General features: G+C 42.8%; 1 protein-coding gene across 1 annotated transcript in view; it reads right to left on the bottom strand.

Annotated features, from left to right (window-relative positions):
- LOC126253274 (serine/threonine-protein phosphatase rdgC) overlaps positions 1-26497 on the bottom strand; it is a 1933713-nt gene that overhangs the window by 416610 nt on the left and 1490606 nt on the right. Inside the window, exon 9 of the mRNA XM_049954489.1 lies at positions 15648-15684. Within this exon, the coding sequence (XP_049810446.1) occupies positions 15648-15684 (37 nt within the window). The remainder of the gene's footprint in view (positions 1-15647; positions 15685-26497) is intronic.

The following is a 26497-nucleotide window of genomic DNA, read 5'->3' as shown; positions in this document are numbered from 1 at the left end:
GATAAGTAGAGTCACTTTTCCAAGTTATCTGTAAATTTGACTCGATTTTTTAATCTCTGACGTAACAACACATATTCTCTCAATCTGGAAATATATTTTCGTTCCTCCCTCCAAACTCTGGTGCTTTACTTTTATGTCAGGTACGTGTCACAGTTTTTTAATCACGTTTTGCGCGCACAACTGACAGACATCGATTAAACCACAAAGACCGTGCAAGGCCATTGGATGGACCATCAGAAATCCGAAGCCGAAGTATTTGATGTGTGATGCGGTTCAGTAATTTTAAATAAGCAGGTGAAGTAGAACATCTAGCTAGGACTGCATAAAAGAACAGATGAGGAAAACAGTTACCAGCAGAACTGCAAAAAGGAATAGATTAGGAAAGACAAATAACAGAAGAATAGACTAAATTGTGGGACGACATCTGCTACGGCTCCCAGAAACTGTTAACTTTGCATTGGTAGAAATAGTAGAGGGAAAAAGTACTGGAGGACGAAAATACGAAAAACAGAATGGAAATTATAGGGGATATAAGGTGTTGTACTTTCGTGTGGATCAAAGGATTGTCACAGTGTAGGAGGAGACTGATGACAGCATTAAACCAGCAGGTAGACTTATGAAATAAAAGAATCCAGACATACGTTTCCGAGAGAAAGTCAGATTTTTCGGTGTCAGGCTGGACTGGAAACATGCATGGTGGTGGGAGGACCACACTGAATACGTTGCCAACAGGGCGCAAGCGAGGCTCAGACAACTCTACCCAATGTTCAACAGGGAAAGTACACTGAATAGGAGGATGTGGAGGTCGATATAGATGGCACTGATTAGACCTCTGATGATGTACGCAGCTCCCGTCTGGGGATACGCAACTTCTACACATCTCCGCCGCCTGCAGATCATACAGAACGTGCTACGCATCATTAGCCACTACAGCAAGGAAACCGACAAGCTCGCACACTAACGCACAAACAAACCGCCAACATTACCCGACACTGTGAATCCGATGTGTGACCTATCGGACACAAAACGATGATGACCTTAACTATTACAGATATACTGACGCTGACCGAGAAATCAAAACCGGCACCCAGCAGCAGCCGCCCAGTACCACCACCGCACAGCGACAAAGGTATCGACCTGCATGATACCCACTGCTAACAGTGTAGACTTAGAGAAAGCTTTTGACAACGTTAACTGGAATACTCTCTTTCAAATTCTGAAGTTGACAGGAGGAAAATACAGGGAGCGAAAGGCTATTTACAATTTGTACAGAAACCAGATGGCAGTTATAAGAGTCGAGGGGCATGAAAGGGAAGCAGTGGTTGGGAAAGGAGTGAGACAGGGTTGTAGCCTCTCCCCGATGTTATTCAATCTGTATATTGAGCAAGCAGTAAAGGAAACAAAAGAAAAATTCGGAGTAGGTATTAAAATTCATGGAGAAGAAGTAAAAACTTTGAGGTTCGCCGATGACATTGTGATTCTGTCAGAGACAGCAGAGGACTTGGAAGAGCAGTTGAACGGAATGGACAGTGTCTTGAAAGGAGGATATAAGATGAACATCAACAAAAGCAAAACGAGGATAATGGAATGTAGTCAAATTAAATCGGGTGATGCTGAGGGGATTAGATTAGGAAATGAGACACTTAAAGTAGTAAAGGAGTTTTGCTATTTAGGGAGTAAAATAACTGATGATGGTCGAAGTAGAGAGGATATAAAATGTAGATTGGCAATGGCAAGGAAATCGTTTCTGAAGAAGAGAAATTTGTTAACATCGAGTATAGATTTAAGTGTCAGGAAGTCGTTTCTGAAAGTATTTGTATGGAGTGTAGCCATGTATGGAAGTGAAACATGGACGATAACCAGTTTGGACAAGAAGAGAATAGAAGCTTTCGAAATGTGGTGTTACAGAAGAATGCTGAAGATAAGGTGGGTAGATCACGTAACTAATGAGGAGGTATTGAATAGGATTGGGGAGAAGAGAAGTTTGTGGCATAACTTGACTAGAAGAAGGGATCGGTTGGTAGGACATGTTTTGAGGCATCAAGGGATCACAAATTTAGCATTGGAGGGCAGCGTGGAGGGTAAAAATCGTAGAGGGAGACCAAGAGATCAATACACTAAGCAGATTCAGAAGGATGTAGGTTGCAGTAGGTACTGGGAGATGAAGAAGCTTGCACAGGATAGAGTAGCATGGAGAGCTGCATCAAACCAGTCTCAGGACTGAAGACCACAACAACAACAACAACAACAGAGCCTGCCCTTGAATGACCCGTCGCAGGCAGAAAGAAAGCCACTGCTCATCTTACAACCTGACCCAACTATCGCCTAGGCACTTTGTATCCTCTGCCCCTCAAACAGCATCCCCTTCGTTCAACTTTGGATCCAGTGTATCTCCAGATGAGCACTTACTAATGGTAAACCTTAACCAGACGTACGCAAACATCGCAGTACCCATAGCCTGTGAGACCTCACTTAAGTGAAAACTAACCATTATGCAGAGATGGCAGTAGGCCTACTCTGCTAGCCATCATGCCGGTGTGGGCGTGGAGGGCCTCCACCTCTAAAACCAAAAAATATCCCGGAAATCTAGAATTTTGATGATTTTTGCCTTTCATCGATATCGATACGGGTAATATATCGCAATATGTGACATAAATGGAAGTATCTTTTTTCTATATTGACTTGGGAGCTTAAATGTTTTACACCGCCAACGGACTGTAGGCTGTAGTAGGTGGCATAAATTTCAACATGGTATACATAGCTGTTCCTGAGAGAGAGGAAACTTAAGAAATGGACTGACAGACAGATTGTCGGATATCATGACAAAAAATTTTTTTGGTCTGTGGTACGAGGTGTGACGAAAAAATACGGTAAATAATTTTGTTAGACGAAAATAATATCCGTACATGGAACTTGATTTAATCCCTTTAAAATTACTGTCTTCAGCTAGCAATGCACTTACCCCAATGTTGTATCCATGACTGGAAGTGTTTCTGGGAAGCATCTTTTGGAAAGGTGTTCAGCTACAGAGGCGGTGTCGAAGGATTTTCCTTTATGAACGGTTTTAATTTTTTGGATGAGCTAGAAGTTTCATGGTGCTACATCTGGTGGGTAGGGCGGTTGTGGACCGAGAGCTACACTTTTCCGTCCAAAAACTCGCAAATCAAAAGTGTGGTGTGGCACGGCGCTTTGTCGTGATGAAGGACGCCATTGGCCCATTTTACTGGTCTCTTTCTTTGGACATCGTTCTACACACGTTGCATTACTCCCTTATAAAATTTTGCAGTTGCTCCCGTTGGACTTAGATATTCGATCTTGACTGCCGTGTCTTTTTCGGGCGAGGATATTCACCGGTTTTCCATTAAGAACTCTGAATTTTCGTCTCTGGATCATACCCATAGACCAAAGCTTCATCTCCATTCACAATTTTGGAAATTAAGAACGGACCTGAACGAAGATGATCCTTCAACTTCTTGCAAACTGACACACGACTTTCCTTCTGTTGATCACACAGAAGTCTGGGAACAAATTTTGCACTCACTCGTCTCATTTGCAAATTGTCGATTAAAATGCTTTGCTGTGATTCGTACGAGGTGATGAGTTTTTCGGAAAGCTCTCAAATAGTTATTCGCCTGTTTGAACTTGAAATTTGGCCATATTTTTCACGTTTCCTTCTGTTTTTGAGATTAATGAACGTCCCAAACTTTTTTCATTTTCTACCGACTCACTTCCGCCTTTAAATCGCTCGTACAAGTTGTAAAGAATCTTCACAATTACAGAATTATCGCCATACACCAATTTCAACATTTCACGAATTCCCTTTGGAAGTATTTAGGAATTACAAACAGTACTAAACGCTAACTCATTGTTCGAAATCCATGGTGCGCACTCTAGTATCTCTGAACGTTGACTGACAAGGAAGGACATGTTCCTACTTGACGCTGCCTGACTAAACGGATCGGATTATCGGAAAAACTAAATCAAATGGTTACATCGTCAGCATCTAATACTAAAATAAGTTCATTTACCTTATTATTTGATCACCCCTCCTGTAATTGCAAATTAACAATTACAACTACAATACAGGTACATTAATTGTATTGTAAAATCTTTCTTCTACCAAATTTCATGATTTTAGCTTAACGGGAAGTATCCTCTAGGTTTTGATGTTGAGTGTACAAATATCAAGTTAAGCTTCATACGTCCGACCGTTTCTGATAGTCAGATAACAAATAACCAAAACATTTCTCTTTCGTGTGATATAATTACAAATTAACTATGTCCAGATTTTGTGCCTTAGTTCTACTGTGAAATGTTTCTTCCTTCTAGGTTTTGATCAGTGTTTTTGTGAGTATCAAACTGTGACATAAATAGTCGTATATTCTGGCTGCATTGACTTAGATGCTTTAGTTTCTTACACAGCCAAAGGACTATACAGCTTAGTATATGACAAAAATATCTAGTTTATACATCTACCTGCTCCTGAGAGAAAGGCATACAGCAAATTGATACTATAGGGGTTGCGTTATTAGCGAAAAAAAAAAAGAGAGAGAGAGAGAATCATCTCTTCATCCTGATGCGTGAACGAATTATTTGATAGGAAACTGACTTTTTTACTTTCTTGCAACATCAAACCCAACGGTATTTCAACATGCAGTTTCGTTTTTGGACAAGTCAGTGGTTTACATTCGTCTGCCTAAATGAATATGCTGAAACGATGACGTTACAACACAACAGAAACCTAATTAAGTCGCCATGTTCAGTATGTGGATTTAGACAGTCTAATGGTAACCACTGACTTATCTAATCAGGTAACAGGACTCAGAAATATTTTTGTGAGTGTCATTTTGTTGCAAGAAAATAAAGAAAGAAAATTAGTCGCTTCTACGCGTTACGTTTTTCCAAGACTGAGATTTGACATCTCATTTTTGTTTATTTGAGCAGTGTCACCAAGGGGAGTAAAGGACATATCTGCCAAACACGTGCGACTTCGTGCATGATGGTTCTTGCTTTGGTTCTTTGTTGGCCCTTACATCTATAATCGAACGTCGGAAGTGTCGCTAGTTACCACGCAGTCTCTACGTATGGATGATTGCACTGCCATGATAATATTAATCACTGATCGCTTGCATTTTTTCGGTGTCTTGTGCCTTCACATCATATGTATCTTGGTTGTTATGTATCAGCCCTCATTTTGAATGTGTTTCCTTGCCAATTACGCGTTCAATGAAAGCATTTTCGATTCTACTTACATGCAGTAAACTCCTGTACAAGCCGAAGACATCAATTTCTTGTCACGCACAGACAAACGCACTTACTTAGATATGCTTGTGCATTTATTACTTGGACAGTTCGTCCCGAGCAGTAAAATTGCATAAATTTACTACCTCTGTTCCGGGCAACGTTTTCGGAGGTTGTTACTCACTGCTAAGACATTTGCAGCAATTAAAAACCGTGTGGCACATATTTCCAATGGAGACTCGCGCTTGACGTAGATTGTGCTGGTACTAAATAGAAGAAAACTGAGATTTCTGGGAAAATGTGGATTATTCAGTAGAGTACGAAGTGGCAGGAAAAAAATCAACAGAAATATCAGTAGGTCTCTACAGCACCATGTCGCCATAGAGTCTCTAAAGCCATTTAAGAAGAAGTTGCTGGCACACACACACACACACACACACACACACACACACACACACACACATGCACGCACACGCACACGCACACGCAGAGAGAGAGAGAGAGAGGGAGGGATGTGGGGTGGGGGGCGTAGAGGGGGCGGGAGATGGAAGGGGGGGAGGAGGAGGGGCGGCTGTATGTTGTACAACGCAGCTGTAGCTCCAATCTCTGTGATAAACTGCTGATGCAGTATGCTAGCCCTGACCATTTACATTTACGTCAGAACAGGAAATACCTGCTTAGTGAACTGTATTCCTCCACAGAGGGATGGCAGGTGACGATTTGATCTACTCGATAGCGAGGTCCTTAGGACTCAGATAGGAGAAAGAGGGGGAAGTAAATGGACACCAAGTGGGATGGAACAACAGGAAATCTCTGGTCTCATATTCCAGAGGACTGAGCTTTCAGTGAGGTTTTCAGTGATTTGCCTAAATTACGTTATTCGAAAAGAAAACTAAGCAAACACACGCCAATCGCATAGACGAAACAAATTTAACTAGAGACAAAAAAGAACCACAAAAAAAACAAGTTCTTGTATGGCCATATCTAGGTATTATTACCGACAACATTACTCGATGTTTGAAAGCTACAAAATTATACATCAGTTAGAGAACTACTAACAATTTAAACCGATTGTTGAGACACATACCAGTTAAATCAGAGCCGTTTTCGCAATCAGGAATCTACAAAATTAACCGTGAAGAATGCCCAAAATTTTATATTGGACAAACAGGAAGAAAATTTAGTACACGATTTAAAGAACACACGACAATAAGTGACAATAACCCATTCACATTTGGTGCATCCTTAAAAGGCACCAACCACAAAATACCTAATATGGATGGGTCACTTCAAATATTACATAAGCTACAGAAAGGAAACGTCATGGATGTAATGGAAGAAATTGAAACCTACATATATCTAAAAGATCAGTCATAAAAAGTTGTAAATGAGCAACAAGACCTGCGAAATGGGAAATTCCCAGACAGCTTTCTACCAGTTCTAGGGCGAAACGTTACAGAAGCATAGAATGTAAAATTATCGATTCACTCATTAATAAATATGACTGTAGTGCGAAACATCACCAAATCATAAAGCAGTTTTTACTAGACTCTCGTGGTTCTCAGTACAATTTCATTAGAATACTGTGGTAAATGTGATATATAAGATCTTCGTAGCAACTATTCAAAAATGACGTGCTCCTCCAATAACAGAACAAATATTTACATGTTATTTTAAAGAAATTACCTACAGTCATATTTACACCAATGATGAACGGTAAATAAATACACTCCTGGAAATGGAAAAAAGAACACATTGACACCGGTGTGTCAGACCCACCATACTTGCTCCGGACACTGCGAGAGGGCTGTACAAGCAATGATCACACGCACGGCACAGCGGACACACCAGGAACCGCGGTGTTGGCCGTCGAATGGCGCTAGCTGCGCAGCATTTGTGCACCGCCGCCGTCAGTGTCAGCCAGTTTGCCGTGGCATACGGAGCTCCATCGCAGTCTTTAACACTGGTAGCATGCCGCGACAGCGTGGACGTGAACCGTATGTGCAGTTGACGGACTTTGAGCGAGGGCGTATAGTGGGCATGCGGGAGGCCGGGTGGACGTACCGCCGAATTGCTCAACACGTGGGGCGTGAGGTCTCCACAGTACATCGATGTTGTCGCCAGTGGTCGGCGGAAGGTGCACGTGCCCGTCGACCTGGGACCGGACCGCAGCGACGCACGGATGCACGCCGAGACCGTAGGATCCTACGCAGTGCCGTAGGGGACCGCACCGCCACTTCCCAGCAAATTAGGGACACTGTTGCTCCTGGGGTATCGGCGAGGACCATTCGCAACCGTCTCCATGAAGCTGGGCTACGGTCCCGCACACCGTTAGACCGTCTTCCGCTCACGCCCCAACATCGTGCAGCCCGCCTCCAGTGGTGTCGCGACAGGCGTGAATGGAGGGACGAATGGAGACGTGTCGTCTTCAGCGATGAGAGTCGCTTCTGCCTTGGTGCCAATGATGGTCGTATGCGTGTTTGGCGCCGTGCAGGTGAGCGCCACAATCAGGACTGCATACGACCGAGGCACACAGGGCCAACACCCGGTATCATGGTGTGGGGAACGATCTCCTACACTGGCCGTACACCACTGGTGATCGTCGAGGGGACACTGAATAGTGCACGGTACATCCAAACCGTCATCGAACCCATCGTTCTACCATTCCTAGACCGGCAAGGGAACTTGCTGTTCCAACAGGACAATGCACGTCCGCATGTATCCCGTGCCACCCAACGTGCTCTAGAAGGTGTAAGTCAACTACCCTGGCCTGCAAGATCTCCGGATCTGTCCCCCATTGAGCATGTTTGGGACTGGATGAAGCGTCGTCTCACGCGGTCTGCACGTCCAGCACGAACGCTGGTCCAACTGAGGCGCCAGGTGGAAATGGCATGGCAAGCCGTTCCACAGGACTACATCCAGCATCTCTACGATCGTCTCCATGGGAGAATAGCAGCCTGCATTGCTGCGAAAGGTGGATATACACTGTACTAGTGCCGACATTGTGCATGCTCTGTTGCTTGTGTCTATGTGCCTGTGGTTCTGTCAGTGTGATCATGTGATGTATCTGACCCCAGGAATGTGTCAATAAAGTTTCCCCTTCCTGGGACAATGAATTCACGGTGTTCTTATTTCAATTTTCAGGAGTGTATAACTGAGAACAAAAGCATATGCAGGTTAAGTAGCAAACTTCTGTAAAACAATTATAATCTTCCTAATGTTAAGTACGTTATATATAAGAGCTTTGCAACAACTGTTCGAAAGTAACGTGCTCCTAAAATAACGTGAGCACCTAGAACTAATTTATGAGCATAACGTGATGTCATGGGATCAAAGACATATATGACATAATCTGTTACCAAAAAATCATCCTTGAAGTAAGTTATAATGCGCCTAGTATATTTACAGATATGACTTGTTCTTACATCAAAATCACAAAAGTAAGTAATGTATCCAATGTGTGAAACTTCCGTTTTAGGTACTTGAAAATGGCCTAAGGCCGAAATAGTACAATCTTACAGGAAATAAAGAAAATGGCAGCAGAAGGCTTCAAGAAATCATTCAAAAAATAACAGACATTTAATTACTTATTTTATTTAGCGTATGACAATGCACATCATTTTGTGCTTCTTACAAAAGACAGAAGTGTAACTACGTAGAACAAAAATATTCCAAAGGTTACACAGCTCTGTATATATCCTCACTCAGTCTTTATATAACCTCACTCAGTTTCTAGACGGTTTACCACTACGGAAACTCACGGTATATTTGAAGAAACAAATCGTTATGAGGTAAGGTGTATATCTACATCTTCGTCCATACTCCGTAAGCCACCTATCTGTGTGTGGCGGAGGGTACCTTGAGTACCTCTAACGGTTCTCCCTTCTGTTCCAATCTCGTATTGTTCGTGGAAAGAAATATCGTCGGTGTGCCTCTGTGTGGCCCTTAATCTCTCTGATTTTACCCTTATGGTCTCTTCGCGAGATATACATAGGAGGGAGCAATATACTGCTTGACTCCTCGGTGAATGTATGTTCTTAAAACTTCAACAAAAGCCCTTACCGAGCTACTGAGCGTCTCTCTTGCCGAGTCTTCCACTGGAGTTCATCTATCATCTCCGTAACGCTTTCGCTATTACTAAATGATCATGTAGCGAAGAGCGCTGCTCTCCGTTGGATCTTCTCTATCTCTTCTATCAACCCTATCTCGTACGGATTCCACACCTGTGAGCACTATTCAAGCAGTGGGCGAATAATTGTACTGTAACGTACTTCCTTTGTTTTCGAACTGCATTTCCTTAGGATTCTTCCAATGAATCTCCGACTGGCATCTGCTTTACCGACAATTAATTTTATATGGTCATTCCATTTTAAGTCACTCCTAATGCCTGCTCCCAGATAATTTATGGAATTAACTGCTTCCAGTTGCTGACCTGCTATATTTTAGCTAAATGATAAAGGATCTTTCTTTCTATGTATTCGCAGAACATTACACTTGTCTACATTGAGATTCAATTGCCATTACCGGCACCTTGCGTCAATTCGTTGCAGATCCTCCTGCATTTCAGTACAATTTTCCATTGTTACAACCTCTCGATACACAACAGCATCATCCGCAAAAGCCTCAGTGAACTTTCGATGTTACCCACAAGGTCATTTATATATATTATCAATACCAACGGTCCTACGGCACTCCCCTGCGGCACACCTGAAATCAATCTTCCGAAGTAAGACTTCTCTCAATTGAGAGTGGCATGCTGCGTTCTGATATCTAGGAACTCTTCAATCCAATCACACAATTGGTCTGATAGTCCATATGCTCCAACTTTGTTCATTTAACGACTGTGGGGAACTGTATCAAACCATCTACCAGGGAACCCGTGTCTATGGCCCTCTGAGTAGCGTGGACGAATAGCGCGAGCTGGGTTTCACACGACCGTCTTTTTCGAAACCCATGCTGATTCCTGCAGAGTAAATTTCTAGTCTTCAGAAAAGTCATTATACTCGAACATAATACGTGTTCCAAAATTCTACATCTGATCGACGTTAGAGATATAGGTCTATAGTTCTGCACATCTGTTCGATGTCCTTTCTTGAAAATAGAGATGACCTGTGCCCTTTTCCAGTCTTTTGGAACGCTACGCTCATCTAGAGACCTATGGTACACCGCTGCAAGAAGGGGAGCAAGTTCCTTCGCGTGCTCTGTGTAAAATCGAACTGGTATCCCATCACGTCCAGTGGCCTTTCCACTTTTGAGCGATTTTAATTGTTTTTCTATCCCTCTGTCATCTATTTCGATATCTACTCCTCTGCGAAACAGCTTTGGAAAAAGACATTTAGTATTTGGGCCTTTAGTCTGTCATCCTCTGTTTCAGTACCATTTTGGTCACAGGGTGCATGGACATTTTGTTTTGATCCACCTACCGCTTTGACATAAGACCAAAGTTTCTTAGGATTTTCTGCCAAGTCAGTACATAGAACTTTACTTTCGAATTTGTTGAACGCCTCTCGCCCTCCTCACACTACATTTAGCTTCGTGTAATTTTTGTTTGTCGGCAAGGCTTAGGCTATGTTTGTGTTTGCTGTGAAGTTCCCTTTGCTTCCGTAGCAGTTTTCCGACTCGGTTGTTGTACCAAGGTGGCTCTTTTCCATCTCTTACGATCTTGTTTGGCACATACTAATCTAATGCATATTGTACGATGGTTTTGAACTTTGTCCTCTGATCCTCAACACTATCTGTACTTGAGATAATATTTTTGTGTTGATCCGTCAAGTACTCTTAAATCTGCTTTTTGTCACTTTCACTAAACAGAAAAATTTCCTACCTCTTTTAATATTTCTATTTACGGCTGAAATCATCGATACTGTAACCGCTTTATGATCGCTGATTCCCTGTTCTGCCTTAACTGTTCCAAATAGTTCGGATATGTTTGTCACCAGAAGGTCTAATATGTTATCGCCACGAAGCGTTTCTCTGTTTAACTGCTCAAGGTAGTTTTCAGATAATGCACTTAAAAAATTTCACTGGATTCTTTGTTCCTGCCACCCGTTATTGAGTCTCCTAGTCTATATCTGGTAAATTAGAATCTCCACCCAAAACTATAACATTGTCGGGAAATCTACTCGAAATATTTTCCAAATTTTCCTTCAGGTGTTCTGCCACAACAGCTGCTGAGCCAGGGGGCCTATAGAGACATCTAGTTACCATTTTTGAGCCTGCTTTAACCGTGACCTTCAACCAAATAATTTCACATTTCGGATCTCCGTCAATTTCCTTCGATGCTATTCCACTTTTTATCGCTATAAACACGACTCCCCCATGACTGACCAGCCTGTCTCTGCGGTATACATTCCAATCTGAGTTTAGAATTTCATTACTGTTTACATCTGGCTTCAGCCAACTTCCCGTCCCTAGTACTATGTGGGCATTGTGACCGTTTATGCAACACCCCTAACGTAGAGGTAACGCAGGTACTACTTTAACTGAGCAAAACTACTAGGAAAACCGCCATGGCCTACGCTTACTTATGAGAGTTTACAATAGCATACACCCGTCTCCGGCCATCCTGATCTAGTTTTTCCGTGATTTCCCTAAATCGCTTCAGGCAAATGCCGGGATGGTTCCTTCGAAAGGGCACGGCCGATTTCCTTCCCCATCCTTCCCTCAACCGAGCTTGCGCTCCGTCTCTAATGACCTCGTTGTCGACGGGACGTTAAACACTAATCTCCTCCTCCTCCTCCAATAGCATACAGTAGTCTTACAACTATAGTTTTAACGTTTCTTCAGTATCCAGCTCATAAGATAGAAGTACAAGGTCGGTTTCAGGAACGACTGGATTAAAATAAGAAAGGAAAACCTATATTTACTGCATTTGTAAAGTTGGAGAGAGCTTTCGACTGTATCAGGGCTAAAATACTGAGCGAAAAACATTATTTACAAAATTTACGAACACCAGACTGCAGTCACAAAGGTCACAGGATATGAAGGGGAAGCTGGTAGAGAAGGAAGTGATAAAGGGCTGTAGTCAGTACCCAATTTTTCCATCTGTACATTTATCAAGCAATGAAAGAAACCTAGAAGAAATTCAGGGAGGGAAAAAAAATAACTCTGAAGATTTCCTGTGACATTCTAATTTTGTCAGAGGCGGCAAAGCATTTTTGAAAGCAGTCGAATGAAATGGATAGTGCCTTGAAACAGATTTTAAGATCAACATCAACATCAACAAATCTAAAATAATGGTAACGGACTTTAGTCAATTAAAATGTGATGATGCTGACTGAATTCGGTTATGGAATGGGAAATGGAAAGCAGTACAAGTGTTTTCCTATTCTGTCTGCATAATAACAAGTAGAACAAAGTAAAGTGGATATAAAATGTATACTGGCAACAGCAAGAAAATCATTTCTGAAAATGAGATAAACAACAGATAAGGAGAGAACAGGAACTTTCGAAATATGGTACTAACGGAGAATACTAAATATGGCATAGAGTAACTGACAATGAGATACTGAATCTAAATGAGGAAAAACTTTTGTTTATTTCAAAGGCTAGTTAAATTGAGGGATTGGTTGATGCGACACATCCAAAAAATCAACGAATAATCAGTTTAGTAATGGAGGGGAGTCTGGGGAGTAAAAGTTGTAGGAAGAAACCAAGAGAAGAATGTAATACGCAGGTTCAAATGGATGTAGACTGCAGCAGTTATGATGAAGAAGCCTGCACAGGATACAGTATCGCGGGCAGATGCAACCAACTAGACTTCAGATAAAGACCACAATCACAACAATGAACTACCTCGTAGACTGAAGAAGACATTTTCTGAAGAATGTTAGACCATTTGAACGTTCATAGAGTTTCTGTTACACGTTTTGGGGGTCGGCGGCCGAAGAGACGCACACCGGAAAATTGAAATAATGAAAGCGGAGAGTTGGGTATGTTCATAATCCTGGAATGCTGCGATGATTACATTCCCTGTCAAAGTGGCCATATGGCTCTTTATAGAGCTCTCCACTGTGTTTATTCAAGTCTCGGAGAGCTGAGAGTGGTGAAGACAATATTGCTATTGAGGCTGCTATAGAGGTTATTGCCAATTACGGCATTTGTATAAAAACCAAGGTGAACCTCACGAAAATTATGGTAGGAAGGAGATTGGAGTAGTTTTTATCTTTCTTCCTGTACAATATGCCAGCAGGAAATGACAGCACGACTTCGTGTGTGTAATTAACTTTTTCACTGGTTGGTTGAATGGTTGGGGAAGGGGACCAAAAGGAAGGTCGTCGGTCACATCGGATTACTAAAGGATGAAGAAGGAAATGCCCCTTCAAGGGAACCATCCCGGCATTTGACTGGGAAATCACGGAAAACCTAAATCAGGATGGCCAGTCGCAGTCTTGATCCGTCGTCCTCGCGAATGCGAGTCCAGCGTGCTTACCACAGCGCCAGCTCGCTCGGTTAACTTTCAGACACAAACTAGCAGCGATTCTGTACACTTCCCTCACATGGCACATGACTCCCAATTTGAAAGCAGTAGGGCTTCTGCACTGTGAAACGGAGGAAACAGTCTGGACGAATCGTGTTGGAGGCCTTTGGTAGACAGGCACTTTTGAAATCGAGAGCTCAGATGGTCAAAGTGTTGTCTTTTTATTGTTCATTGTGTAAGGAATTCGAGATGGAAACTAGAATATGCAGTTCCTATCCGGTCAATGCAGAAACTATTACTTAACTCCCCTGTATAAGGTATGCTCTTCAAACACAGCAACAAACAGAATCACAAAACCAGTAATTCTGAAAAATTCAAAACGGAAAATGAATTCTACAGAGAAAAAACTACGCAGGCTCTTTTGAACGGAAGAATACAGAAGCGACACAGATCCTTATCTCAGAAATTGCAAATATTCATCGTATTAAAATCTATGTCCAGCAAAACTACACTCCTGGAAATGGAAAAAAGAACACATTGACACCGGTGTGTCAGACCCACCATACTTGCTCCGGACACTGCGAGAGGGCTGTACAAGCAATGATCACACGCACGGCACAGCGGACACACCAGGAACCGCGGTGTTGGCCGTCGAATGGCGCTAGCTGCGCAGCATTTGTGCACCGCCGCCGTCAGTGTCAGCCAGTTTGCCGTGGCATACGGAGCTCCATCGCAGTCTTTAACACTGGTAGCATGCCGCGACAGCGTGGACGTGAACCGTATGTGCAGTTGACGGACTTTGAGCGAGGGCGTATAGTGGGCATGCGGGAGGCCGGGTGGACGTACCGCCGAATTGCTCAACACGTGGGGCGTGAGGTCTCCACAGTACATCGATGTTGTCGCCAGTGGTCGGCGGAAGGTGCACGTGCCCGTCGACCTGGGACCGGACCGCAGCGACGCACGGATGCACGCCGAGACCGTAGGATCCTACGCAGTGCCGTAGGGGACCGCACCGCCACTTCCCAGCAAATTAGGGACACTGTTGCTCCTGGGGTATCGGCGAGGACCATTCGCAACCGTCTCCATGAAGCTGGGCTACGGTCCCGCACACCGTTAGGCCGTCTTCCGCTCACGCCCCAACATCGTGCAGCCCGCCTCCAGTGGTGTCGCGACAGGCGTGAATGGAGGGACGAATGGAGACGTGTCGTCTTCAGCGATGAGAGTCGCTTCTGCCTTGGTGCCAATGATGGTCGTATGCGTGTTTGGCGCCGTGCAGGTGAGCGCCACAATCAGGACTGCATACGACCGAGGCACACAGGGCCAACACCCGGCATCATGGTGTGGGGAGCGATCTCCTACACTGGCCGTACACCACTGGTGATCGTCGAGGGGACACTGAATAGTGCACGGTACATCCAAACCGTCATCGAACCCATCGTTCTACCATTCCTAGACCGGCAAGGGAACTTGCTGTTCCAACAGGACAATGCACGTCCGCATGTATCCCGTGCCACCCAACGTGCTCTAGAAGGTGTAAGTCAACTACCCTGGCCAGCAAGATCTCCGGATCTGTCCCCCATTGAGCATGTTTGGGACTGGATGAAGCGTCGTCTCACGCGGTCTGCACGTCCAGCACGAACGCTGGTCCAACTGAGGCGCCAGGTGGAAATGGCATGGCAAGCCGTTCCACAGGACTACATCCAGCATCTCTACGATCGTCTCCATGAGAGAATAGCAGCCTGCATTGCTGCGAAAGGTGGATATACACTGTACCAGTGCCGACATTGTGCATGCTGTGTTGCCTGTGTCTATGTGCCTGTGGTTCTGTCAGTGTGATCATGTGATGTATCTGACCCCAGGAATGTGTCAATAAAGTTTCCCCTTCCTGGGACAATGAATTCACGGTGTTCTTATTTCAATTTCCAGGAGTGTATTTCCTAGAGATCTAATTGTAAAAGGTATGTATTAAATACAATCAGTCACTCACCCGATACTTCAGTCTCACTTCTCTGATGAACCCATATCTGGAACAAAGGAAGGAAATCCAATTACTGTGCTTCAGCATATACTGATGGTATGGAATACACTAATGTGTGCGTGAAATCTTAGATACATTCATTTGAGAGAAGAGGAAAGTTATAACATTTAAAATGGCTTCTTTGGCGAGTATGCAAGTTCTGATACTTCCTTGTGAAAGCAATTCATTTCATTAATCGAAGTTCTGCAAACATTGCATGTTTAGCACCCTTGAGGAGTTTAGTTTGCTGTGGTGAAGATTTTGATGCTATACATTGTATTTGTCATTGTAGTTTTCTTTTTCTCATCACATTGTGGGTAAGTTTTTAAATACACGTTAAGCCTTTACTGTGATTTGTCACGTAAGAACATGCTGTTCTATTTGTATATTGGGAATTATTATTTTGGCTTGTAGGTATACGATCCTGCTGAAATTATTTTCCTTCGGTTAATTTTTTTACATTTCTCTTTAATTAGCTCTTAAATCTGGTTTGAAACTACTTATTAAAAATGTGAACTCCGTGCAGCCTACGTTTTGCAATTACGTTTTGTGCACATTTTTGAGCATATAAACTACAGATTCCGTATTATCAATCGAACTGAAGATTGCTTTTTTGTGTATATAGTTACTGAACTTACAAGCGTTGTGAGTAACTACAGTTCCAAAGGATTGACGTGATTTATCTGTTCATGCTGCGGCACTGCAAAATCAGTAATCAAAATCTGATGTGTCATTAAGAGCACATGGACACTTAATTAAATAATACAATAAACTTCTATCATTGTTACCTGCGGTCATGGCATATTTAGTCACAACGACCTAAGGACATATTCCTAGAGTCCTCAAAGAAAATGCTCCAATAAAGATTTTGCTAAGTTCGTCTTCCTATTTCAGACCATGAGTTATCATATGCATATACAAGTTATCTTGTAGAGTTTCAAATGTATAGAAATTAGGTGCTGTATCAGTGATATCGATTTGAAAACTGATACCATCTCTTCAGAAAATGTAATTAAACAGATTCGTATAGATGTCCTTAATGTAAACAAAAAACTGGTTGTTGACGTGTGACTTTATGACAAAATAATCCCGCAGCCCCGCACTAGTGAATAAAAACAACAGTGTTTTACCAAAAAAGAAATGTTAACGTAAAGCGATGCCTAACTACAGGAAATTGAAGTCTGCAATAATATTTAAAAACTGGCAGTCAATCCAGAACGTACTTACACACGAGTGAATACTGGCCCAAGTCAATAAACATTTTAAATGTATAAATACGTGTTTGTAGGTACATCTATAAAGCTTATCCGTGAATAGATTGAAAAAAATTTGCCTCAATCCATTGTTGCATAAAATCTGAACACTCATTGAGTCGTTTCCAATTCATTGCAAACTAATAGTAAAAACAATACATATGGAGTACATGGAATGATTACATGTACAGATCAACTCAAGTGGTTGTGTGGTACCAGGTATGGTTCAAAATGGTTCAAATGGCTCTGAGCACTATGGCACTCAACTGCTGTGGTCATAAGTCCCCTAGAACTTAGAACTACTTAAACCTAAGTAACCTAAGGACATCACACACATCCATGCCCGAGGCAGGATTCGAACCTGCGACCGTAGCGGTCGTGCGGTTCCAGACTGTAGCGCCTTTAACCGCTCGGCCACTCCGGCCGGCCACCAGGTATGGTCTCATGCTGAAACATCCATACTTGTATGCAGCATGGTGTTTACCGGTGACAGTGTAGGCACAGTCTCTGGCACGCAGTGGATCAGACGAAAACTTTTTTGAGATACACTACTCCCTGGACAGTTCGCACGAGTCACCTGCCCCATCAAGTATCATGCGCCTTCTACTGCAAAGAAGTTCGGCGGTCGTGTTGGCCAGGCAAACAGCTCCATTACTTTGAGAGTATGTTTTCACGGCCAGTGTGCGGGCAGGCATTATCCTGTTGGAACAGCTCATCACATTCCTGTTCCAAGAACAGCAGAAGAACCTTTGTTAAGTACACTAATACTCCGTAAGTGACCTGATGGTGTATGGCTGACGGTACTTCTGATATCATTAACTGATTCCTCCTTCCCTGTTCAAGTCACTGAAGACGCGCGGGAAGAATGACTAGCTCTAATTTCTCACATTTTCTTTTTGTCGTCATTTCACGTTAGCGACCCTTTCGGGAAGTACTCCCTCGAAATTTGTATAGTAAACCTCCCACTGATGCACAACGCACCTCTCATAGCGTCTGACAGTGGAGTTTGCTGAGCATTTGTGACATCGCTCTCGCACCGACTAAACGATCCCGTGACGAAACGCGCAGCTCTTCGTTGAATATTCTTTTTCTGTTAGTCCTAGTTGGTAAGTGTCTCAGATTGATGAGCATTATTCAATTATCGCTCGAATAAGCGCCAAGTAAGCGACTTTCTTCGGGGATGAGTTACATCTCCTTAAGATTCTTCCTATGACTCTCAGTCTCGCATCTAATTTTTCGTACTGTTTGTTTTATACGATCATTCTACTTAATGTCGCTCCGGGTAGTTACTCCTAGGTACTTTCGGGTGGTTACTGATTCCAGATAAAAGATGAGTTTTGTTATTAGAGCAGCAAAATAATTGATAATGGTCGAGGATATAAAATGTAGACTCGCAGTAGCAAGAAAAGCGCTTCAGGAGAAGAGAAATTTACTAACAACGAATATAGATTTAGGCTTCAGGAAGTGTTTTCTGGAAGTATTCGTGTGGAGAGTAGCCATGAATGGAAATGAAATGAGACGTCTTGTGGCTAGGGCCTCCCGTCGGATAGACCGTTCGTCTGGTGCAGGTCTTTCGATTTGACGCCACTTCGGCGACCTGCGCGTCGATGGGGATGAAATGATGATGATTTGGACAACACAACACCCAGTCCCTGAGCGGAGAAAAATCTCCGACCCAGCCGGGAATCGAACCCGGTCCCTTAAGATTGACATTCCGTCACGCTGACCACTCAGCTACCGGGGGCGGACATGAATGGAAATAAAACATGAACAGTAATCAGTTTAAACAAGACGAGAAAGAAGCATTTGAAATGTGGCGCTGGCACAGCTTGACTAGAAGAAGGGATCGGTTGGTCAGACACGTTCTGCAGCATTCATCAATGCTCTTTAGGTCCTGCATGTCGTTGCTGTCTTCTGCCGCTACTACCTTCTTATAGACAACTGCATCATCTGCGAACAGCCTTAAAGAGTTTCCGACGCAGTATACTAGATCATTTATATTCATTGTACACAGTAACGGTCCTTTTACACTTCCTTGGGGTATCCCCGAAATTATCTTTACATCTGTCGATATTGTTTCATTAAGAACGACGTGTTGAGTTCTGTCTGTAAGGAAGTCTAGAATGCAGTTGCAAATCTAGTCCAGTACCCTTTGTTGCTCCAGCGATCTATGATAAACTGCTGCTAGAAGGGGGAGCAAGCTATCTCGCATCATCTTTGTGGAATCATAGAGGTATCTCATCTGATACTGATGCCTTTGCGCTACTAAATGATTGTAGTTGTTTGCCTATTCCGCTATCAACTATCTCAGTATCTGCAATTTCGAAGCTCGTACGCTAATTGAAATGAGGAACCGTATTACGATCTTCCTCGGTGAAACAATTTAGGAAGGCGGAATTTAGTATTTCTGCCTTCTGTCATTTTCTGGTGCTGTTATGGTCACTAAGTGATAGATGATTTCGAACTGCTTACTAATTTTACATAAGACAAAAAACCTCTTAGGGTTTTTACTCAGATCGGTTGACGAAATTTTACTTTCAAAGTCATTGAAGGCCTCTCTCGTTGCCCTACTTATGATCATTTTTGCTTCGTTCAACTTTTGTTTGTCAGCTAGGTTCTGTCTCTCCTTGACTCTGTGATGAAGCTCTCTTTGTTCACGTAAGAACTTTCTCACAGGGCTATTAAAGCACTATGGGTCTTTCTGATCCCTTAAGAGCTTGCTTGTTACATATATACTTGCCTATGGCATATTGAATGATGCTCTTTTATTTGTACTCCATATCTATGTCCTCATCACTGAATACTTGATGCTGCCTACTCAGGTACTCTTCAAGTTCGTATCCGCTTACTCTTGCTAAGCAAAAATATGTTCCTACCTTTCTTAACATTCCTTGTAAAACCCAGAGCCACAGTTGCTATCATAGCTTTTTTGATCACTGATACCTTCCTCTACGTTAATGGATTCGTTAAGTTCAGGTCTGTTTGTTGCTAGGAGGTCTAAGGCGTTACATTCACGAGTTGGTTCTTTAACTATCTGCTCGAAGTAATTTTCCGACAAGACATTCTGAATAATGTGACATTAATCCCTGTCTCTGGCAACTGTTTTGACTGGATGTCTCTATACTTCGTCGCAAGTTATGTGCCCAACCCTCCGTACCCCCTCTCCCAGTTACAACTTCATGTTCAAGAAACTTACTCAGGTAATTCTCTCTGAAACGATCTAAATCTACAGCTCCTGACGCTGGTGTTCTATCCTATTAGCATTGTTGATACTTAACTTCACCCACATTAATTCATATTCGGGAAACGTGATAACATCACTAGATGTTTTGGAACTGTTTACTGCAATAAGTACGCCGCCGCGATTGGTGACTAAACTATCGTTACGATAAATATTCCAATCTGATATTACGATTTTGCTGTTATTCTCTTCCGGTTTCAACCGACTTTCTGTTCCCAATACTGTCTGGGCGTTATAGCCTCAGTAACCCATAGTAATTTTGTGACCTTACCATGGATTTTCCTGGCCGAAAAACACTGTGCACGTATCGGTCATGACCAGCTTCCCCTCCACGACCACCAAAGGTAAACAAGGGTTGTGGCTTACCGCACCGCAGATCATAAGGCCTGAGATGGGACCAGTGTGTCTCATGGCGAATGCACTGTTCGAGACGGTGGTGAAGACCACAAGGCGCCACTCCATCCTCCTGGTGACACTCTAACGGTACCAGTCGTGTTGTGCACGTCGATGCTGTTACGTGCGTGGAAGACGGGCTAGAGGGGTGCACGTGATCATAGTATCACTCCCAGTAACCAGTTCGCAAGAGTTCGAGTTAGCACTTGTGGGCTCACATTTGCTCTTACCTGTGCGTGCAATATGTACGATATGCCACTGCTGATCTTACAATACAACGGCGGTCGTCTGTGCTGCGTCGACGTCCAGAACCTCGTCTACGGGTGTGATAATACTCACGTGCCCAATGATGCCAACGTCTCTGCACAACTGGCGTCGCCTGTCCAACTTGTGTGGCATTTCTCCACCTACGAGAATTCAGCCACTAGAAAGGCCACGGTTTGATCGCCCTCAAACTCGCTATGGCCGGCCGCAGTGGCCGAGCGGTTCTAGGCGCTTCAGTCTGGAACCGCGTGATCGCTACGGTCGCAGGTTCGAATCCTGCCTCGGGCATGGATGTGTGTAATGTCCTTAGGTTACTTAGGTGTAAGTAGTTCTAAGTTCTAGGGGACTGATGACCTTAGATGTTAAGTTCCATAGTGCTCAGACCCAAACTCGCTATGCTGACGGTTCGAGAACTGTTTGCTCTACACGTCTTCAATCACACTGGGCCTTATGGCCACGGGCATTTCCTCTTTAAGGATAAACACAGATGCCACTTTTGTACGCCACTACGCCATCAGCTACGTTGAAACCATTATATAATCTACCATTTCCGAGTGCCATATTCTCTCATTGGATCGAAACCGAATTCATCTTTCATGGTTTTCGATTTCTTCAAATGGTTCAAGTGGCTCTGAACACTATGGGACTTAACTTCTGAGGTCATCTGTCACCTAGAACTTAGAACTACTTAAATCTAACTAACCTAAGGACATCACACGCATCCATGCCCGAGGCAGGATTCGAACCTGCGACTGTAGCAGCATCGCGGTTCCGTACTGAAGCGCCTAGAACCGCTCGGCCACAACGGCCGGCTCCATTTCTTCTCCGGCAGTGTCTTTCTATGTCTTGATAAACATTGTATAACTTTTAGTTATTACTGCAGTATTACCCTAAAACTCATAATAATGCGCAATTACTCTAACAGCATCCGAATACTGCTAATTTATCAATTCGCATACTTCAACTGAAAATGTTGCTTACTGTGGTGTCACCGCTAGACACCACACTTGCTAGGTGGTAACTTAAATCGGCCGCGGTCCTGTAGTACATGTCGGACCCGCGTGTCGCCACTGTGTAATCGCAAACCTAGCGCCACCACATGGCAGGTCACAAGACACGGACTAGACCTCGCCCCAGTTGTACGGACGACATTGCTTGCGACTAGACCTACCAAGTCTTCCTCTCATTTGCCGAGAGACAGATAGAATAGCCTTCAGCTTAGTCCATAGCTACGACCTAGCAAGGCGCCATTTGTATCAGTGCTTATAGCTTACTAATATTCAAGAGAGATGTATTCCAACAAGAGAATTAAAGATAAGTATTAAAAACGCTACGTACTTTTCTTCTTATTCATTAATAAGTCTCATGTTCCAGAACTTCAAGCCCGTCTGCGTTAGTTTAGCGTGCACCTAGCTACCTCATTGTGTCTATGCTGTATGAACTAGACACAACACTTACTGTGTTATTACTCCTTTTGTGGCGTTACGCGCATTTGTGCAAGCTAATCGGCCACCCTGTATTGGTCACAGGTGAATTTGCTTGTACGTCTGAGCCCTGTTGGACACCCCTAGAGCCGTCAAAGCGCCACAGCCGGTCCAGAAGCACGTGCAAGCACAAAGGCTTCGCCGGAAATGGGGATAATCCACGTGGCATGACGCATTGATCGCTTACGAGGAACGGCTATACTCCCACCGATTACGAGCTTTGAGACAAACTGAAAGATGGCTTCTTACAGCTGCTTCAGAGTCTATAATAATTTACAATCAAATGTTAAATCAAATAAGTGTACATCGACGATCCCAGAAAACTGAGTCATATACAATGACACAACAGTAATTTCAGTATCTTTAAAACAACAAAGTTGGTAATTCATAGTGAATGAGCACTTAGACACTGAACATCTGAATGAACAACTTGTAATCGCTTCATGCGATTTCGACAACCCATATTTCAGATAAAAGCATTGCACTAAAGCTATCATCCCTGAAAGCTGCGTGTATGTATCTATTTTATTTATTGACTTATGACGTCTTTTATATCCGTTTCATTACGCAAATGTTTGACAGAACATCGCATCGACCACAATTACACAGTAAATGAACACAGCACCAATACTCCATATTCTCTTACTTGCGTAGTTGTTTAATAAACAATTCACTATTTTGCCAGCAACTTTATTTGAATGTTGACTGGAAGTGCCCTTAAGAACTGTGACAATTTAAAAGTTGTCTATCGTAAGTGTTAGCGGATAACACAATTGAGAAGGGAACCGAAAAACACTTTTCTCGAGTGGCATAAATAATTGTTTGAACGAGATTTAACTACAATTCTTTTTCATTAATGTGTGTGCACTTGTGCAAGAATGCTGGCTTATTTATTTATGTACCTATTATTAGTTATGTTTATTGTAAATCATCTGATTGTAACTGAATGTTTGAAATTTCTCTGTTTAAATATTGTTGCAATATATATTATTTTAGTCCAGGAAATGGTCAACTTGAATTAGATCATGTCTGCAGCACGTAAGAACGCTGTATTTTGGGAGGGGATGGCCTTCAGACAGTGGAAAAGCAGATACTAGCGGAAAGCTACAAGAGTCAAGTAGAGACTGAAGAGCACCAGGGGGCCAGTCTTAACAGTTTTATGCGAGTTCTGGAAGAAGGCAGATCTGTCTGAGGTAACATGTTTGATTTAGTGCTATGAGTGATTGAGTCTGGGTCGTGAACGGTCGCTACTGTACCGTAGCTGCTGAAGGGGCTTTAAATTTTGAGAGGTCTGAATGTGTTCCAGAACAGGACTCTAACTTTTGCCACTTGATTTACGGAACTGCGAATAGACCTTGCGTAAGTTAATATTCTTTGTGTCGTGTGTGTTAATTTGTAAAGCAGCGTGTTGAACTCGGAATTGTTTTGAGCTGTTAAATCTCTCGTGTATTGTGATCACCGAATGGATTTAGTTTTCGCGTGTCTTTGAAGACTATTTAGTTTGGAGATTTTGCTACCACTCTCATAACGCTCTCAGCGTAACTTTACTGTATTAAATAAGTGTATTTTCTGTCTGTATTTTGACTGATTATCGTAGTAAAACTTCCCAGTTATTTGTGATGTCCTTCCTTGATCTACATTATTCATTAAAAGGCTCGTATACATCAGTTACACACATTAGAATAGAACATGTATTATCAAATTATTCATTTATCTTCTATTTTATATTGCTGTTTATTTCATTAGTTTGAAATTCTGTCCAGTGCATAGACTATTCGACTGCAGCATACCGCTACTGGTTGTCATTTGCAGCCAGTTAGCTGTAGGGCATGAAGTCAGACGTTACGGGCTCCACCCTATGGCTACATCGACCTATTCTTTTTAAAAGGCGCCGTGCATAGCCTCAGTACCTAAAGTACGAGTAACCACAGGTAAATAAACAACTGGTTTGCTCGTATGGGGATGCTGTTTAAAAGAGCTACTACACTATCCAGTAAACTTTAGGTAATGTGGCAGGTGGGGTTTTCTCGTCCGGGATATGAAGCTAACCCACTTAGGATTGCAATTGTAATTCTAACACGTTGCAGTTACTTTGATTCAGGTCCAAAGCTATTGCATAATAGGTACTTTCGTGGGGGCTCAAGGCATACGAATTGGTAGCAAAAGCTAGGTGAGGGGAAGCTCACCGCGGACCTTCAAGAATGAAGAAGAAGGCTAGGCAGAGGCGTACTGAGTTCGAGTCTGCAGCGGCCAGTAGCAGCTGAGACCTGGATGAGTTCATCAGCATCGACACTTCGGGCAGCAGCAGAACAGCAGAAGCAGCCAGCATTACCGACGAGATAATTACTGCCGCCTGTAGCCTTAATATGTGTGAACCCACAGGGTCACCATCGATAGTGGAGCTTCCAGTGATGAAGTAATCACCCAGTGCATGTGGTTTAGGAAATGTGAGGGAGCCAGTGAGTCCTAAATATGAGCGTGGTAGTGTTGACAATAACAGTAATACTGGGGCAGAAAGTTCGCAATCAGAGAAGGGGTATGTATTTGCGAATGATTCAGTGGCTTAGTTAAAGGAAATTCTGACAAATTTGAGTTAAAAATGAGGATATTGGATACAGAGATAGGTTCAGTAAAACAGAGGTAGTTTCAGTAAACACAAGTGTAGCAGAAACAGCAAAAGGTAAGGTGAAGAAAATTAAATCTGATGTAGAGTGAATGACTGACTGAAAATTAGAAGGTATAAGGGCAGATTTAGACAAAATTTCTGGGGAGGTTGGCCTAGTTGGCACCATAGTCGGCAGTGTAGAAAAATATTTTGGGTACAAGTTGGAAAAGAAATGTTTGGAGCTGGGCGGCGAGGTGAAAATTTGTGTGCAGAGCCGAAATGCGCTTGAGGAATTGGCCAATAAGTCTGTTACCAATTTGTTAGGTGGAGTAGCAGAATGAGAAAAGGAGATGTTTAAAAAATATACAACATTTTGAATCAAGGTTAAATAAAGAAGGGAGGCAACATGAACAGCTGTTTAAAGACATGAGGGCTTAATCAAATTCGTTAGCAGCGAATCAGGCTACTACTGCGATACGTGTTCCACGAGGTAAATGAGGAACGACAAAGTCTTTTGCCGACGATGGAAAACACCATCCGGTTGGTTATGTTGCTGCATGTAAAGATGGTTTTTGTGAGAGGAATGTAGGAAGAGGTAAAAATTAAATTCGCGAAAAGACACATTGAGGGCAACCCACAGTCATGGGCAAATTTAATGAGTCGTTCGTTTGCTATCTTTGATGTGTTTGAGATTTGTTTTCTGAACTAATTCTGGAGTGAAGCGCAGCAAACGCGACTTCTGGACGAGTACCTAAACGGACCAAGTTTCAGACGTGGAACTGGATCGATGTGGGACTTTTGTGTGCGTGAACTAGCTAATTTGAAGCATATAAATCGTCCGCTGGGAATGTTGATGGAGTTCACGAAGTTCGGGAGACGACTACCAAATTTTTACCAAATGATTTAGTCCTCAGCTCAACAAATTTCATTGACGAATTTTTAAATTTTATTGAGACACTTGAACAGGCGTTGAAATTCAAGACACATAATTGGAACAGTAGGCAGAGAAATGCGTACCAGAACGGGAATTATAATAAACATAAAATAGTTACCACCGTAATAACAATTTTCACCGGGGAAATGGAAACGGGAAATGTCACAAAGAAAGTGAAAATCGGTAAAGAAAATCTGAGGGCTAGGAGCCTCATGAAATGCAACGCCAGAATACGGCGTACAGAAGTTAGATATCTCCACATCTAAGATCCAGAGATAGCGAAATACACCAGCCTTGAAACGGACACGTTATATTCGGCAAAGAAGCCACAAATGTTGGTGGATGGGAGTATAACATGTAAGAATAAAATGGGGAGTAATATTATGCAGAGTAACAATAAAGAGGGCGCAAGAGATGCGTAGAGAAATTTAGGGATGAAAAATTTATTTTGTGAAAATGAAGTGAATTATGGAATGAATGTATGCTTGTTGACAGATTATGTGATCAGAATAGTGGTTGAGTTGATGTGAATTAGGTGGAGGAGTCAGCAGCAACAGTTATAGTAAAGTAGAGTAGATGATTTTGTATCGGAGGAAGTAGATAAAGCTGTCTGTGAATGCGGCGAAGCTGTAGTCTCACCAGTTGG

This window comes from Schistocerca nitens, chromosome 4, assembly GCF_023898315.1.
Source record: "Schistocerca nitens isolate TAMUIC-IGC-003100 chromosome 4, iqSchNite1.1, whole genome shotgun sequence".
Classification (NCBI taxonomy): Eukaryota; Metazoa; Arthropoda; class Insecta; order Orthoptera; family Acrididae; genus Schistocerca; species Schistocerca nitens.
The sequence above is the reverse complement of the archived record's forward strand: the minus strand, read 5'-3'. Positions and strand labels throughout refer to the sequence as shown.